This window comes from Coregonus lavaretus, assembly GCF_964263955.1.
Source record: "Coregonus lavaretus genome assembly, chromosome: 33".
NCBI lineage: Eukaryota > Metazoa > Chordata > Actinopteri > Salmoniformes > Salmonidae > Coregonus > Coregonus lavaretus.
In genome coordinates, this window is record NC_140020.1 from 14,252,337 (window position 1) to 14,268,901 (window position 16,565).

The 16,565-nt window shown below is 42.6% G+C and overlaps 1 protein-coding gene across 2 annotated transcripts in view; it reads right to left on the bottom strand.

Moving 5' to 3' along the window:
* The window catches only part of LOC311108534 (sodium/potassium-transporting ATPase subunit beta-1-interacting protein 2-like), a gene marked incomplete at both ends in the record, with an annotated part of 178,649 nt that overhangs the window by 86,348 nt on the left and 75,736 nt on the right, over positions 1-16,565 (bottom strand). For both annotated transcript variants that reach the window (XM_084151182.1, XM_084151181.1), the window contains 2 exons: positions 9,478-9,558; positions 13,153-13,290. In XM_084151182.1, the coding sequence (XP_084007308.1) occupies positions 9,478-9,558; positions 13,153-13,290 (219 nt within the window). The remainder of the gene's footprint in view (positions 1-9,477; positions 9,559-13,152; positions 13,291-16,565) is intronic.

The window sequence follows — 16,565 nt, forward strand, 5'->3', positions numbered from 1 at the left end:
GGATATAATGTCATATTCTCACTTCAAAGGAATATCCTAAATAATTTTTCAAAAGGTTCAATTTCATGTGTTAAATTTCTCTCTTCGGTAAGACAGGCTGGAAATGATCTTTAAAACGGCATAAGCAGCACATTTAAATGGGTCTCTGTAGCTCTGCTCCTCACTTCTCTCCAGTGTTTAGAACTGAACTGTCTGACAAAAACTGGGCTGCAGCAGATTTATGAGAGAAATATGAACAGCTGAAAGAGGTTTAATTTATTTTCTTCCCGCTTGGTTTGATTGTTTGTTTGTGTAATCATTCTGTGTAACAGTAGCCACAGGGGGTGTCTTTACAATGTGGTGTCCACTAAAGGATAGAGAATTGTATTCATGGTAAATGTCATTCATTCAGGGAGAGTGATAGATGCATCCTAGTCAAGGCAGCTTGGAAATCGTAATATGATATTATTCATTGGTCCTCTGTAGCTCAGCTGGTAGAGCACGGCGCTTGTAACGCCAAGGTAGTGGGTTCGATCCCCGGGACCACCCATACACAAAAAAATTTATGCACGCACGACTGTAAGTCGCTTTGGATAAAAGCGTCTGCTAAATGGCATATTATTTTTATTATTTATTATTATGATATAGCTGAACCATAGGAAATGCTATGCATACTGTGCATTACAGATTATCACAGCTTTTATAGTTCAATGTATTATTCAATTTGAGAAGCTGAGGTGCAGACTCGCCCTCTTCTCTCTTGGGCTTCAATGGTCAAACAGGCTCACATAATAACAACAAAAATATTCCCTATTGTTCTAAAATGGCACACCAAAAAAGACCAGTACCAATGCAAAGCTGAACAACTAACTGGTTTTGTTTTGATTAAAGTCATTTTAATATTTGATCGTGTCTTGGGTAAGTGAGTGAGAAAAAAAGTGCAATTTTCTTCTGAGCAATTAGCAATAAAGATTGACCTTTGGAATGATGTTACAGCAGAACAGGCAGAGAACTAATTGCTCTTTGTGTAATGATGCTGAGAGAGAGAGAGAGAGAGAGAGAGAGAGAGAGAGAGAGAGAGAGAGAGAGAGAGAGAGAGAGAGAGAGAGAGAGAGAGAGAGAGAGAGAGAGAGAGAGAGAGAGAGAGAGAGAGAGAGAGAGAGAAATGGAGATGGAGCAAGAATGAAACCATTGCTCTCTTCTGCTCAAGAGCAGAATGGTGCTTCAGTCCTTTATCTCGCTCTTTTTCTGACACCCCATAACTCGGATCCACATACTGATAAATCAAATCCTTCTGTTTGAAGAATGGATATTCACTCTAATCTGTTCTCCTGAGGTACAGTACAATACAATACGTGACAAGCTAACATTACTATGGCATTGCCCTACATTCGTGATTTAACACTAGCTACAGTAGCATGGATACTACAGATACGCTCACTGTTATCTCCAGTACAGTTTGGAGATAATGACCAACATAAGGCACTGATGAGGTTTGACAAACGACCAACCTCACAGTGAGGTTGACTGTTGTAGCGGACCTTGTGTAAGTGCTTGTACCAGTGTCTGTCATTGCTCATCTGTGACGGAGAGAGAGAGTAGGGCGGGGGAACTCTCCTGTACTTGTTGACCTTCAAACAGAAGGGTCAAAATTCTAAATGCTTATGTTAAATATTCATTCTGTACTGCATCACATGGCTTATTATTTTTCTTCTTGGTGTGCTCAAAAGGTCAGTTGCTTTTAAATATAATATATGCCATTTAGCAGACGCTTTTATCCAAAGCGACTTACAGTCATGTGTGCATACATTTTTATGTATGGGTGGTCCCGAACCCACTACCCTGGCGTTACAAGCGCCACGCTCTACCAATTGAGCTACAGAGGACCACAGGCTTTTAATTATATTTGAATGCTTTAAATGTCCCTTCAGTGTTCAGGTCACAGCTATCAGACAGATATCAATATGAAGGAATTAAAGATGGCTGCGCTGGGTGTCTCTGGACTGCAGTCGTGTTTATTAAGTCTATAAGATATCATAAGAACTAATTTTCTCAGCAAACTGTCCAAAACAGCTATGGTACCAAGGGGCTGAAAAAGCCTGTTGACACTGGCTATAGCTTTAGGCAGTACTAAACTCATACACTATGTGGCCAAACGTATGTGGACACACCTTCACCTTAGTGGATTCGGCTATTTCAGCCACACCCGTTGCTGACAGGTGTATAAAATCGAGCACACAGGCGATGCAATCTCCATTGACAAACATTGGCAGTAGAATGGCCTTACTGAAGAGCTCAGTGACTTTCAATGTGGCACTGTCATAGGATGCCACCTTTCCAACAAGTCAGTTTGTCAAATTTCTGCCCTGCTAGAGCTTCCCCGGTCAACTGTAAGTGCTTAACGTCAGCACAATAACTGTTCGTCAGGAGCTTCATGAAATGGGTTTCCATGGCCGAGCAGCCGCACACAAGCCTAAGATCACCATGCACAATGCCAAGCGTCAGCTGGAGTGGTGTAAAGCTTGCCGTCATTGGACTCTGGAGCAGTGGAAACGCGTTCTCTGGAGTGATGAATCACGCTTCACCATCTGGCAGTCCGACAGACAAATCTGGGTTTGGCGGATGCCAGGAGAACGCTACCTGCCCGAATGCATAGTGCCAACTGTAAAGTTTGGTCGAGGAGGAATAATGGTCTGGGGCTGTTTTTCATGGTTCGGCCTAGGCCCGTTAGTTCCAATGAAGGGAAATCTTAACGCTACAGCACAATTCTGTGCTTCCAACTTTGTGGGAACAGTTTGTTGAAGGCCCTTTCCTGTTTCACCATGACAATGCCCCCGTGCACAAAGCGAGGTCCATACAGAAATGGTTTGTCGAGATCAGTGTGGAAGAACTTGACTGGCCTGCACAGAGCCCTGACCTCAACCCCATCGAATACCTTTGGAATGAATTGGGACGCCGACTACGAGCCAGGCCTAATCACCCAACATCAGTGCCCGACCTCACTAATGCTCTTGTGGCTGAATGGAAGCAAGTCCACGCAGCAATGTTCCTACATCTTGTGGAAAGCCTTCCCAGAAGAGTGGAGGCTGTTATAGCAGCAAAGGGGGACCAACTCCATTTTAATGGCCAGAATTTTGGAATTAGATGTTTGACAAGCAGGTGTCCACATACTTTTGGTCATGTAGTGTATCATCCCTCCAAATTCCAATCGTTTTTTTATTCTAATGGCACTATTGGACAGGTTACTGAGTATGCTTTTTCCAGTTTTCTTCCAGAGACAAAAGAGACGGTTGAAGGATGAACCTGGGGTGAACCGTTCTTCTCCCAGCATGCAACATTTAAGAGCACCATTGTCTCAGAGACCCATCACCGCTTTTAACAGTGGCCTTGGCGCTGGATACTTGCCCCACTCACTCAATGTGTGGTCGAATACAAAATCTGATTTAGGCTGGGTTGATATTTAACACTTTATCAGACTAGAACACTGCAAACATATCAACAATGATAACCAGTCTTTGTGATTTTCTTGGCACATTTAGGTAGTCTCCCACATCACCAATAGATCAGCCCTACTTTACATGCCTCCCTACTACCTATCATTCACTGAGGTCCCAGACCCGTAAGTGGAGAGATGTATTGTGGGATGCTACAGTGGTTCTTCGGCCCCTCTCGGCTGGGAGTGATGCCCATAGGCCTGTTTCCTGCTCTGGATTCTCTCTACTGAGACTCCAATCTCCTGGTTCCAGGTTCCTGCCCGGCTGTGCTGTTATGTTGTTGGATATGACTAGTTTCTCCCCACCTGACATGCTGGTCAAGTCCTGCCAATGACGACACTTTGGACAAATCACCCCGCCCCTGACGGCACCACGACATGCTGATCAGCACATTTATCTCTCTACCCTCTCGCTCCCAGACAACGGCTCCTTCTCTCAGGTGAATGGGGAAATTATTCTGATTCTGATTGCCCCTGCATCCATTATACACTGGCACATAGTTCTTCATACTATGGGTTGCCTTTTACAGGCAGCTGACAATAGTTCCTAATATGCTACGCTGGACTATGTATCATATGTGGGTTTTCTACAGTCATATGAATCCATGTCAGAATGGAATGGAAATGGGAATAATATAATTTGACTGTACAGCCATAGGCATCAAAAGAGGTACTGTGGCATTTTGGGTCTGTTTGTTTGTTTCTGCTGACTGATGACACATTCCCTCACAGTTGGAGCAGTGGGAGAAACACACAGGCCCCCTGCCCAGAGATGATTGATGGGAGAAACTGGCTTGTTGAAAGGGAATTTTAATTCAAGTAAATCCTCTGGATTATAACAAAACAATGTACTGACAAAATGACAGTTTGATGTCACATAGCTTTTGCCACACAGGCTCAAGTATTACCATTTGTCACATGATTGAAATGTGAATGTTGATTTTATGGGACGTTAGTGCAGTTTATTTTCCCAAAACACTTTAAAATGTATCTATAGTACAGTACAGAGCCATATATTTAGATAGATCTAAGCACAAAAATGTATGCACTCACTACTGTAAGTCGCTCTGGATAAGAGTGTTTGCTAAATGACTAAAATGTAAAATGTACATGGCTCTGGTACAGTAAATTGACTAGTGACCGAGGCGGGGCGGAGAATGAAGCATTCATATAGAGTGGAGACAGTGATGAAGCGCCTACAAGCCTCTCCAAGCGCCAACTTGGTTGAAGCACTGCATTAGTGTCATTCTAATCTGAATAGCACACTGGAGAGGGAACTTTAATAGTCTTCTTTAATGTCACTGAGAGCACTCTGCAGACTTCAGCATTCATCAGGGAGGCTCTTGAGCATGCCTTGCCTTTTACTCTGCCTTTAGCCTGTTATTAACCTAATGGCTAGTTCCTAGTCTGTCTTCTCATGCATTGATCTGGTTATGGTCAATACAATTGATACATTCCACCATCTTCACATTTGCTATGCCTTTGCGTACATACATGATAGATTGGTCAAAATGTATTTCAAAATGTTTCACCAAATTGAATCAATGAGTCTCAGTGAAATCAAGGAGTGGATCAAGTTCATTCGAAATCAATCAAGTGAAGTCCATGTCGTTGGTTTGGCCTTTAGTCACCCAGGAGAAGACATATTCAATCTATTAGGTTGTTAAATGACATGACACTGAGCTCGTCAACTCTTAACAGCAGCACATTGAACCTTGACAGGGTCACAACTCACGAGGTCCAACATGGTACCCAGGCTATAAATAGCTCAATAAAAGACAGGCTTCAGGTACTTTTAATGACTTATTCAGCCCAGGCCAGATCGATTCAAATAATAGGAACTCCGATATATAGATTTACTTCTAAAAGGTTATAAAATCCAGAGCTCTGCTCTTGAAATAGACTCTGATTCTATATATCAGGGGTCTATGAGACAGAAACATGGCTCTTAAAGACCTAGTGCTTGTAACTATAAAATATAAACAAAGTCAGAGTAGTGTGTGCTGGTCTGCCGGTTAGGGAAACTGGAGTGATCTAATTGCTCCATGGGATCAATTTTAACAACTGGATATTATTAGTCAGGCGATTTAGGTTTAGTGTACTGCCAAAGGCTATAACATGAGTAATTACCTATCCAGGATTAAAGCAAACAGACTTCTGGTGATAGGCCTGCAATGCTTCAGCTGTAATACAGAGTTTCATCAGAAATGATTTTTTTTGCACCATTTATTTTATGACAACATATTTCCCTTATGTCTTGTGAGAAGTTCACGAAGTTAGTAAGGGATATAGGCTATTCTATGGGAGTGTCCATGATTAATGTAGGAGTTCAGGAGTTCTAGTGTCCGATTCCCCTGTTAAACTCCTCCGGCCAGCCTGTCTGTCCCTAAACTAGACGGCTCAGAGTCTGTGATTGGCGGTGATGGGAAATAAGAACCTTTTTGAGCTAGCACATGAACTGTAACTCATCTGTTCTGAGGGCCTTCATGGTGCTGACAGACCCAGACTTTTCCCTTCTCTCCAGTGAAATTGACTATAAATCACTTTATCACTCCCAGCCTTGACACTTTGTCAGAATACCTGAATTTTACTGTATATGAAGACTATGAAGAGTGTGCTGACAGGAAGAAGGCCTGCCGCATGCATTTTAAAATTGCTCCAAGAAAAAGGGCACCGATAACCTGCCAACGTAAGGATTCACTAATTGAGGCTCTGCCATGCCAATTACAACCATATCGATATTTCACAGGGCTGTTAATATATCAGCATTATGACATAACAAAATAGGAACTTCTTACAAACAGTTCAAAAACAAGTCTCATTAATTCACTTGAACTGAGAAGACATTTGCGTCAAAGCTATCATATATTCTCCTCTAGGCCTAAATCCTCCAGACAGAATTTTAACCTTTGCTTTGATTTGAATGTTGAACAACTGCTTAGTACTGTGCATAATGCAGCCAGCAATTGTTAAGGCCTAGAGCTAGAGTGCTTAAATATAGAGGGCAGGATCAGTGTGGATATGGAGAACACTGGCACACAATATTTTCCATTAATCACATACTAAGATGTCAGAAAGCTCCATTCCGATGGAGTTATTTGTTTATGTAGATGTCAGGTTGTTCCAGTCTGGATGAGATTCCTAGCTGAGGAGAGGTGAGCTGTTTTTCTTCCTGTGGAAGTTAGTGTGTGGAGACGGGCCAGATGTTTCCGTATTTCTCAGATTGGGAGGGAAGTTTGTGAGCAGCTCTTATTCCATCAGCTCTCTCTCCTCCTCCTCTCTGCCAGCCTGCGACTATTTGCCTAGCTAGAAGGCTGGCTGCTGCCATGGCTGGGACATGTCTTATTTACTGTGCCTGGGCTCAGGCTGGAGCTCCATGGCTCTCTACGCCCTCTCTACGCCCTGCTCTGCCTTGTCACTTTCTGTGCCACCAGTCCCCTGCTCATGGCCTCCAAATCCAATTCCAAGCATCTCTCTGGGCATGCCAATGGAAATGGAGAACAGGTCAAAGAGTTTGCAGCTTTTAACCCGTTCACATATTAAAGCACAAACACAACCCAGAGGGGAGCTCTCGTTAAGAGTGCCCAGTTTGCTGCTTGAGACATCCGCAACTCAGAGGGCCGCCATTTCTCTTTAATGTCAAAGAAACATTATGACTTTTTCTCTCTACAGGCCCAAACCCGATCTACTAAAAATACTATAGATGTTTATTCTCTCTCAAGTCATGCACTATTTCAATGTCAATCACTCTCCTGATAGACTATTGGCCTTCTCCTAGACACGTCCTAGACACGACTGATTGAACTCGTTGAGACCTGTAAGGAGGATCTCGCAATTTAATGAAGAACAGATGGAGGGATTCTTCCCATTTATTTATCTTTATTTGTTTCTGTGTGTGATGTAAATCTAATTGTGTTGCTGCCTTGGCGGATCCCGATGGATTCTCTCCTGGTTAAACACATTACACCCACATTAATAAATCATGAGCCGCACCAACGTGAGCCAAATAAATCACACTAACTAACACACTATCACTTTACTGTTACTAATTAAAGTACCTGAGCAGACCCACCGAGCAGAACATGCAGCGGAATCACACTCAGAACAACAGAACCGCAGCTCTACAGCACTGTCGAATACCAGATGCCCTTTTTCGTCAGCCAGGCAAAACGAGGAGGAGCGATGAGTTGATGCCTCAGTGCCTCTCTTCTCACTGGGAAGACAAGTGACAAGGCCACTCGAGGGAACTGACTCTGGTAAATTGTGAAGGAAGTATGGGATCCGGGGAGAAAAGACACGCTGGGCTGGGAGGAGCAGCAGCTCAGGCTTGAGTGAAGAGGAGCCTCGGCATCGGCAGAGGAGCGGGCTCTTGGTTTGTGATGGCGCTGCAGTAATGACAGACTGCCGGCCCCAGAGGAAACCCAGCTTTAAAGGATGACATGCCAGTCCTGCCAGTCCCAGGTCCACAACAGCCCAATCACACGAGCCTCAGAAATCCTACTGTATACCACCTACCGACCCACCTCTGTCTTGTCTTGAAGTGAGGATCACTGCATTTGTGTTTGGTCAACAGATGTTCTCAGTGCCAAGCCAATGAACATCCTCTTCTAAGGATATTTATTTCAGGCAAATTAGACAGCATAGAAATTAGATGCAGCAGGGAGCTTCCACTATTTTCAATACATGACTACGCCAAATCAGAACTCACTGAGAAAAAGGCAATATACTATGCAGAGACTTTATATTTGCGGAAATACCAGGATTGACTTTGTCAAGGTGTATATAGCCTCAAACCCATGTGATTTGCCAGCAGTTAATGACATTGACTGCACTTTAATAAAACTGTAACGCAACAGATCCCATCCCCTGATGCTTATCAAAAGTGCTAAGATATTGCTGAGGTGAAACTGCCAAATCCTCCAAAGGCAATTGAGGAGGAAGGAAGCCATTTTGGCACAGGCTGGTGGAGAGTGAAGACTGTGAGACTAAGTGAGTGCGCCATCTGTTGCCGTAGATTCCAGATAAGATTAAACAGTAATGACTAAGCAACGAGGAAACACGATCGACTAAGAAATGAACAGACATTTCTAAGCGCCCTTCCTCTCAGATAAGCACAACACAAATGGTGCGACAAATACCCATACATGTTATTTTTCCTTTCTATGTGGATCCACTGAACTAAAACTACCATACCGGTAAATAAGCTTGATCAATAACACTAATAATACTTATCGTTGATGATAGAATAATTTCATGTAATGCGGGCATGTTTGTGACCAAAAGCTACAGCAATATAACCTTAGTGTCTCTATTTGACTCCTCTCCACAGCTCTGATATTATCGGATCACGAGAAGCGCTCAGTCAGTGATCAAAATAAAGGGTTTAGTCATTTCACTTTCATTTGGAAAATGAAAACATAATAGATAAAAGCACATGATGAATTGGATAATCAAGTTACACGGCTGGTTTGCCTTTTAATTGGGTACAATATTGGACATTTTGACATTTTAATTATATATTCTCTCATTTTCTCATACATACATGAGCAGATGAAAGATTATGGAATAAATTGGCAGTTGAAATGAGAGAGATTGAGCATGGGGAGCAAAGAGAGGGAGACGGGTGAGGGAGGGAGAGAGACATGGAGAGAGAGAGAGACGACACATTTGCATCTATATTGCAGTATTACTGTATTACCTTGAACCAACAGTGAACCAACAGTGCTTATTGACACATCACCTCCAGTATAGTACTACTCCTTTTGTATTAATGCTTGTAAAAGTACACACTGTTCTCTTTTCATTCCAAATAATTTTGAAGAAAAAAACTGAGCGGAGGCTAGATACCTTGCTAGCTTAGCTAGCTATCTCTTTCAGAACCAGTGAAGTAATGTGTAACCCGTGATTAAATTGCCTTTAAAGACATATTATCCATGGCCTCTCTTCCCAGGCAGGTAATAATAACAGCTCTCCAGTCCTGTGCATCTCTAAGCAGGTCACATTACCTTGGAGAGGTCCCCCACTTCCAGGTAGAAACAGATGATGAATACATTCCAGGTCATCCAGAGCACCAGCCACACTGCATACTATGAGAGAGAGAGAGAGAGAGAGAGAGAGAGAGAGAGAGAGAGAGAGAGAGAGAGAGAGAGAGAGAGAGAGAGAGAGAGAGAGAGAGAGAGAGAGAGAGAGAGAGAGAGAGAGAGAGGTGGGGGTGGGGGGGGGAGGAAGCACACACCACTGAACTAACTGTATCACAGCATTAGAACACCACAAGTGGTGTCAAGCTCAGAATAACACCCCAAAAACAAATGCATATTTGGATTCTCGTTAGTATCTGGGCCAAGATCATAGTGTTTCTTTGTAATTAATTATCTGCTGGGTATGTCTTCACACAGATCTGAGACATGCCAGAGCCAAACATTCAGTGCCTTCTGGGTATTGAAGCAGAGTGTTTATGTGTGTGTGTTTATTGGTTTATTGGTTTATTCGGATCCCCATTAGCTTTTGCCGAAGCAGCAGCTACTCTTCGGCTCGGAGGCTTATCAAACCGTTCTGAAATGTGTAAAAATGAAATTGGCAGCGAAGAACACAAAGATGTTGTTATAGTACAGAAGGTCCACTTTTATGTCTGTACTGTCAAGACATGGCGCATCTATCGACACACATAGATATTTTTTGAAGCAGGGCATTTTGAAGCATCTGATTGTATTTAAAAGCAGACAGGTGATCCAGAATACAATACTGGGGCACAGGAAATGGGAAATCAAATTGCATTACATGTAGGGAGCTCAGACAAATATACTGTATGTATCCACTTATCTGTTAAATGCACATGATCGAGGACAAATATCGCTACAGCAGTCATTGGTGACACTAGTGGTTTGTATTATCTATTTGTACTCCCACTGTATGTTGTACTGTATGACAGATAAATAAGAAAGATCTGATAAAATATCTTTGTAGATATCATGCAGATTTCTGTGATACAGTGACAAAGCATCATATGGTATATGATGACATGCAGTATTCATGGCTTGCACTTTTTGAACATTATTTTAGGACTAATGCCTAACATCATTCTGTTCAATGCATTGTCAATTGGCACTGATGAAGATTTCATCAAAAGTGTATTACAGTGGCTTGGAAATACAATGACATTTCTAAAGGAGGCAAATAATTGGTAGATTGACTGTAGATGCAGTATAACGTTAGCTAGCTAGTTAATATTGAGGGGAGACCAACAGATTTTAGCTAGCTAAAGTTAGCATTGCTAGCTATTTTTGACGAACTTTGTTTACTAATGACAACATTGCCATCAGTCTAAAGTAAATTTGACGACATGATAATGATGGCAAAGTTGTTTCCTACTAACTACACTGAACAAAAATAAAGTGTAAAGTGTTGGTCCCATGTTTCATGAGCTGAAATAAAAGATCCCTGAAATGTTTCATACTCACCAAAAGCACAAATTTGTTTACATCCCTGTTAGTGAGCATTTCTTCTTTGCCAAGATAATCCATTCTCCTTACAGGTGTGGCATATCAAGAAGCTGAATAAACAGCATGATCATTCCATAGGTGCACCTTGTGCTGGGGACAATAAAAGGCCACCAAAATGTGCAGTTTTGTCACACAACACAATGCCACAGATGTTTTGAGGTAGCGTGCAATTGGCATGCTGACTGCAGGAAATTCCACCAGAGCTGTTGCCAGAGAATTTAATGTTAATTTCTCTACCACAAGCCGTAATTTTAGAGAATTTGGCAGTACGTCCAATCGGCCTCACAACCGCAGACCACGTGTAACCACGCCAGCACAGGACCTCCACATCCGGCTTCTTCACCTGAGGGATTGTCTGAGACCAGCCACCCGGCCAGCTGATGAAACTGTGGTTTTGCACAACCAATTTCTGCACAAACTGTCAGAAACCATCTCAGGGAAGCTCATCTGCATGCTCGTCGTCCTCACCAGGGTCTTGACCTGACTGCAGTTCAGCGTTGTAACCGACTTCAGTGGGCAAAGTCTCACCTTCGATGGCCACTGGCACGCTGAAGAAGTGTGCTCTTCATGGATGAATCTCGGTTTCAACTGTATCGGGCAGATGGCAGACAACGTGTATGGCGTCGTGTGGGCGAACGGTTTGCTGATGTCAACGTTGTGAACAGTACGCCCCATGGTGGCGGTAGGGTTATGGTATGGGCAGGCATAAGCTACGGACATCGAACACAATTGCATTTTATCGATGGCAATTTGAATGCACAGAGATATTGTGACCATCCGCCGCCATCACCTCATGTTTCAGCATGATAATGCACAGCCCCATGTCGCAAGGATCTGTACACAATACTGACTGGTTTTCTGATCCACACCCCTACCTAAGGTATCTGTGACCAACAGATGCATATCTGTATTCCCAGTCATGTGAAATCCATAGATTAGGGCCTAATGAATTCATTTCAATTCACTGATTTCCTTATATGAACTGTAACTCAGTAAAATCTTAGACATTGTTGCAGGTTGCGTTTATATTTTAGTTCAGTGTATTTGTCTACTTTAGCAATGTCATCGGCATGTTATGAATGTGTTAGGGCACACTTTTCGCTAAATTATATGTTTCCGGCTTAATTCACCAGACCAATGAGAGAGGGGGAGAGCCGCCACGGAGTAGGCTTTTACCGTCTCTAAATCTGACACGTTGTCAGGACATTAGATCCAGAAGATGGGTGCGTGTAGTGGAACCTCATTTGGCCTCTCGCCAGCTACTGGCAAGCACAATTTTAAATGAGAATAAAAATGTATCTGCTCTGACAGCATTACCAAAACGGATATAAGCAAGAGTAATGTTGGACAGTAAGCCATTTATCTTTACAGGCATAGGAGGGGGTGAGGAGGGGTGTGAAGGTGATCAGCTTTATCTCTGCTGCATGACAGGGGCTCTCTCTGACGGCTGATTTGATGACCAAGTCCATCATAACATCGATATCTCTCCTGAACTCTTGGACAAGTCTAAATGCCTGGGTTTTAAATCTCCATAATATGTGGTTTTAGTGAAAGGTTGTCACTCACAACAAGGGATTTATTTCAGGTAGGAGAGTTTTGAATTAAGATTTATCCCCATTCTGTGAAGGACATAGATTTAGCCTTGACATCATATCAGTTAGAGGACCATACACTGAGTGTACAAAACATTAAGAATGGGCAAGACAAATCTTTTTTCTTGCCCATTCCCCCTCTGAATGGCACACATACATGTCTCAATTGTCTCAAGGCTTAAAAATCCTTCTTTAAACTGTCTCCTCCCTTTCATCTACACTGATTGAAGTGGATTTAACAAGTGACATCAATAAGGGATCGTAGCTTTCACCTACATTCACCTGGTTAGTCTATGTCATGGAAAGAGCAAGTGTTCATAATGTTTTGTACACTCAGTGTATATTATTGTTCAGTCTAGACACTTTAAATATCAATTCAAGTCAATTAATATTAACATATATTTTCTATCAGTCCGTTCTCCCAGTTTCAGGAAAGTATTTGAAAAATAGCATTATACACAACTGAAATCAAATGTAATAGGTAAGATATATTAATTGCTTCATAACACCACTTTACATAAAACCACTTTCCACTTTCCCAAGATATTAATGTATGATCCCATAGGAAATCAAAGAAGATATAACTCACCCCGGTTACGTATCTTGGTCTGAACTGTACAGTCCCAAAGAGGCCCAAGATGACAATGATGATGTGCACAAAGTTTGTGAGGATGGGAGCCCATTGGTACCCAAGGAAGTCAAATATTTGTCGTTCCAATATGCTGATCTGGAAGGAAAATGAAGATAAATAACTTTAGTATCAGACAAAAACAATGTCATCTTGTGCTTATACACTGACTGCATGGATGGCTTTTTCATGAGGTTTACTACAAGATGCCTGTGTACAGTTGGGGGCCATTTTAACTTTTTATTGCTGAACTGCTGGAGGGTACCAGAGCCCTGAGATAAGTGTTAGAGTGATGTATTTCCAAGTTTGTGCTGAAAGGTAGGGAGGACAGGGCATTCTGCTTGAACACCACACCAAGGGGCCGTGATTTCAGCCTCCTCTCTCTCCTCTTCCCAATCACACAGCTGCCTCTAATTGCCCGGGAGGTGTAGAGTTCCTCAGGGTCGCATCCCCACCACCCTTAATTTTGGCCTCTGTGGGAAATTGAAGCTGGAAAGGCTAGACCCCTCTGCCCCGACCGTTTGGGTCTCAGTGTCTGATTGGACATGACACCAGTGTTGATACGACTACCAGCCTTGGCACTTCAAAGGGCTGCGGTAAGGAGATGGATCACAGTGTGTCCCAATGGTGTCGGAGCCAGATATCACGTCATAGCACTGACGCTAATGGTTCCCAAATCCCCACCTGCACTGCAACTGCATGATGCTTTAAACTCAACTTCATATCAGCAACTAACAATCTCCTTACTGTAAAGGCACTGTCCTTACTAATAAAGGTATGTCGGAGCACTCCATTTATTACAGTGAAAAAAATGCCTGGCGGGATAATTGGATTGCCCTCCCTGTAAATTCCATGTGAACGTATAGGAAATGGCCTTGAAATATTGGTGAGATTTCAGTTTAATGAACCAACGCCTGTATTCGAGAACTCAAGTAAGTTTGTGATTGTAATTCCTCACTAGTGATCCTTCTATTGACTGTTGTTGAGCTTTGACTATTACAACAGATGCCACAACTAAATTAACTTCTCCTTTGAGTGCTCCATGCCTCTCCATGTCGCTAAGCAATACTTTATAAATGTCATTTCATGTCATCAAAACATCAAGTTTCTCTCTATTAAATCCAGTCTGTCCATGGCTCAGTCCAGTCCAGAGCTGACCAGCTGACGATCCCTCACACTGGGCTTCTGATTAAGATTAAGCTATGCTACCTGCCGATCCACAGATCTAGTCAGGGTGTGGAGATCTATGTTATTATTTCTATGTTCTCATTCTAGGTTTTGTGTTTCTATGTTTGGCCGGGTGTGATTCCCAATCAGAGGCAGCTGTCGCTCGTTGTCTCTGATTGGGGTTCATACTTTAGTAGCCTGTTTGTTATCATTAGTTGTGGGATCTTGTTCCGTGTATAGGCTTGTATTGTGTTCAGCCTGAGGACTTCACATTACGTTGTTTTGTTTGTGTGTTTATTTTGATAAATAAACATGTATGCATTTTACGCTGCGCCTTGGTCTGACCCGTCCTTCAACGACCGTGACAGGGAGCGATTGCTCAGTGGATGAGATTTCTCTCCATTTACAGGACCTTCATTGTAAAAGTGCTGGCACAACTGTTATTCATCCAGCAGGAACTGATAAATTACACAAATGTTGTTTTGAAAATATAACCAAATTGAAAGTGAATTAGCTTCTAGTTAGTGGCTTTCATTATGATCTAGTACATTAGACTGTCTTTTTTCCTAAGGTGATGTAGGCTATTCCGCCACTGGTATGTAAATTGTTTGGTATCTATGCCAAGCTGTTCTTGACACCTCTCTGTTTATCTGAGCCAGTCTCCATGATGACCCTACCGTCATTTCCATCTGTTTCTCCAGTAACTTATTTCCATAATCCCAAAAAATACTGAATACATTCAGAGCAAAAGGGAGTCAGAGTCAGGGATCTATGCTAGCTCCTCCACACCCCCTACCAACCTGCAAAGCCCTCTTATCAAAGAACCTTTCTGTCTAATATGACACCCGTCAGGACCTCCTCTCAGAGGCATTGTTAACATGTTTTTGCTGAACTGCAAAAGACACAAATAAAATAAATGATGGTAATTAGCAGCACTCAGCATTTCCATGGTATTGGAGAAGGAGAAGCACTCATGAAAAGCTAAATGCACCTCGCCATATTACCTACTAAAGCTGGGAGCCCAGAGAGTCCTGATGGGAGCCCATATGGTAGCACAAAACCAGCCTGCCGCCTGGATTAAAAAGGTAAACAAGAAGGAAACATGCTATATTGCTGCAATTAATCATGCGGCGCTTCCACACCGCATTTATAAGGCTCAACACAAATAACAGCCATTGGTAAATCGTAACCCCTAGCATTATTTACCTGATAATATCTCAATGTCAAAGCTGGCTGATAAAGGCTGTTCTCTGGCTGTACACATGGGAGTACCTGGTGTTATTGGATGAACTCCCAGACACCCAGAGACTCATCTGCCTCGGTATCACAGGCCCTGTCCAACGTTGAGAGAAGAGAGAGGCTGCAGGGCTTTCCTCACTGCCTAACACAGAGAGACAAACCTTGGGCTATTGTTGGAGTCAGAGGGCCTCCCTAGTCATTAATGTGGCCCCTGAGCCCCCTTTCATCAACACAAATAAGAACAGCTCTCCCAAGCAGCTGTGCACAGAGTAATTATCCATATATTACTAATTATAAACATACATTTGGGGGGAACCCATTATTGAGCGGGGGAGAAGAGTGGCCCTATTCGCCAGGGAAATAACATTGACTAAATGAAACAGAGGGGATCCAAATAACATGCCAGATCCAAAGAGAAGGAATGTCACAGTAGGCTATAACCCTTTATCTGACAAAAAACATCTACAAGGGCAATCGGTAGGCCCTACACCAGATATACAAATTAGAAAAATGGAATTAGTAAACCATGAAACTCCACAAATCTGTCATTATATATTGCCATGGTGTTCTATTTTAATACACAAGAGTGCATTTAGTTGATCTATCTGTTTGGTCATGCTGTTTTGCATAACACCTTCATTTTACCCACCTGAAAATAGTTGGAAAGAACCTCATTACTGATGTATAACACAAGGAATCCTGGCTGATTACAGGAAAATAAGTGCACACTTCAGCTCTACAACTGCTGATTGAAATGGAAGTTTATCCTCCAAACTTCGTCAAAGCTTAGAGTTTTTATTTTTTCTCCCAGTGTGGAGGAGACATGAGCTGGCTCTAATCACTGAGACAAAAGCCAATCAATCAGTGGTGGCAGCATGAATAGAGAGGCAGGCAGCCTCATGCTGCATTCAGACAATGCTCGGGAGGCTGTACGACACACAGCGGCTCTGACCAGAGCACATTAGCCA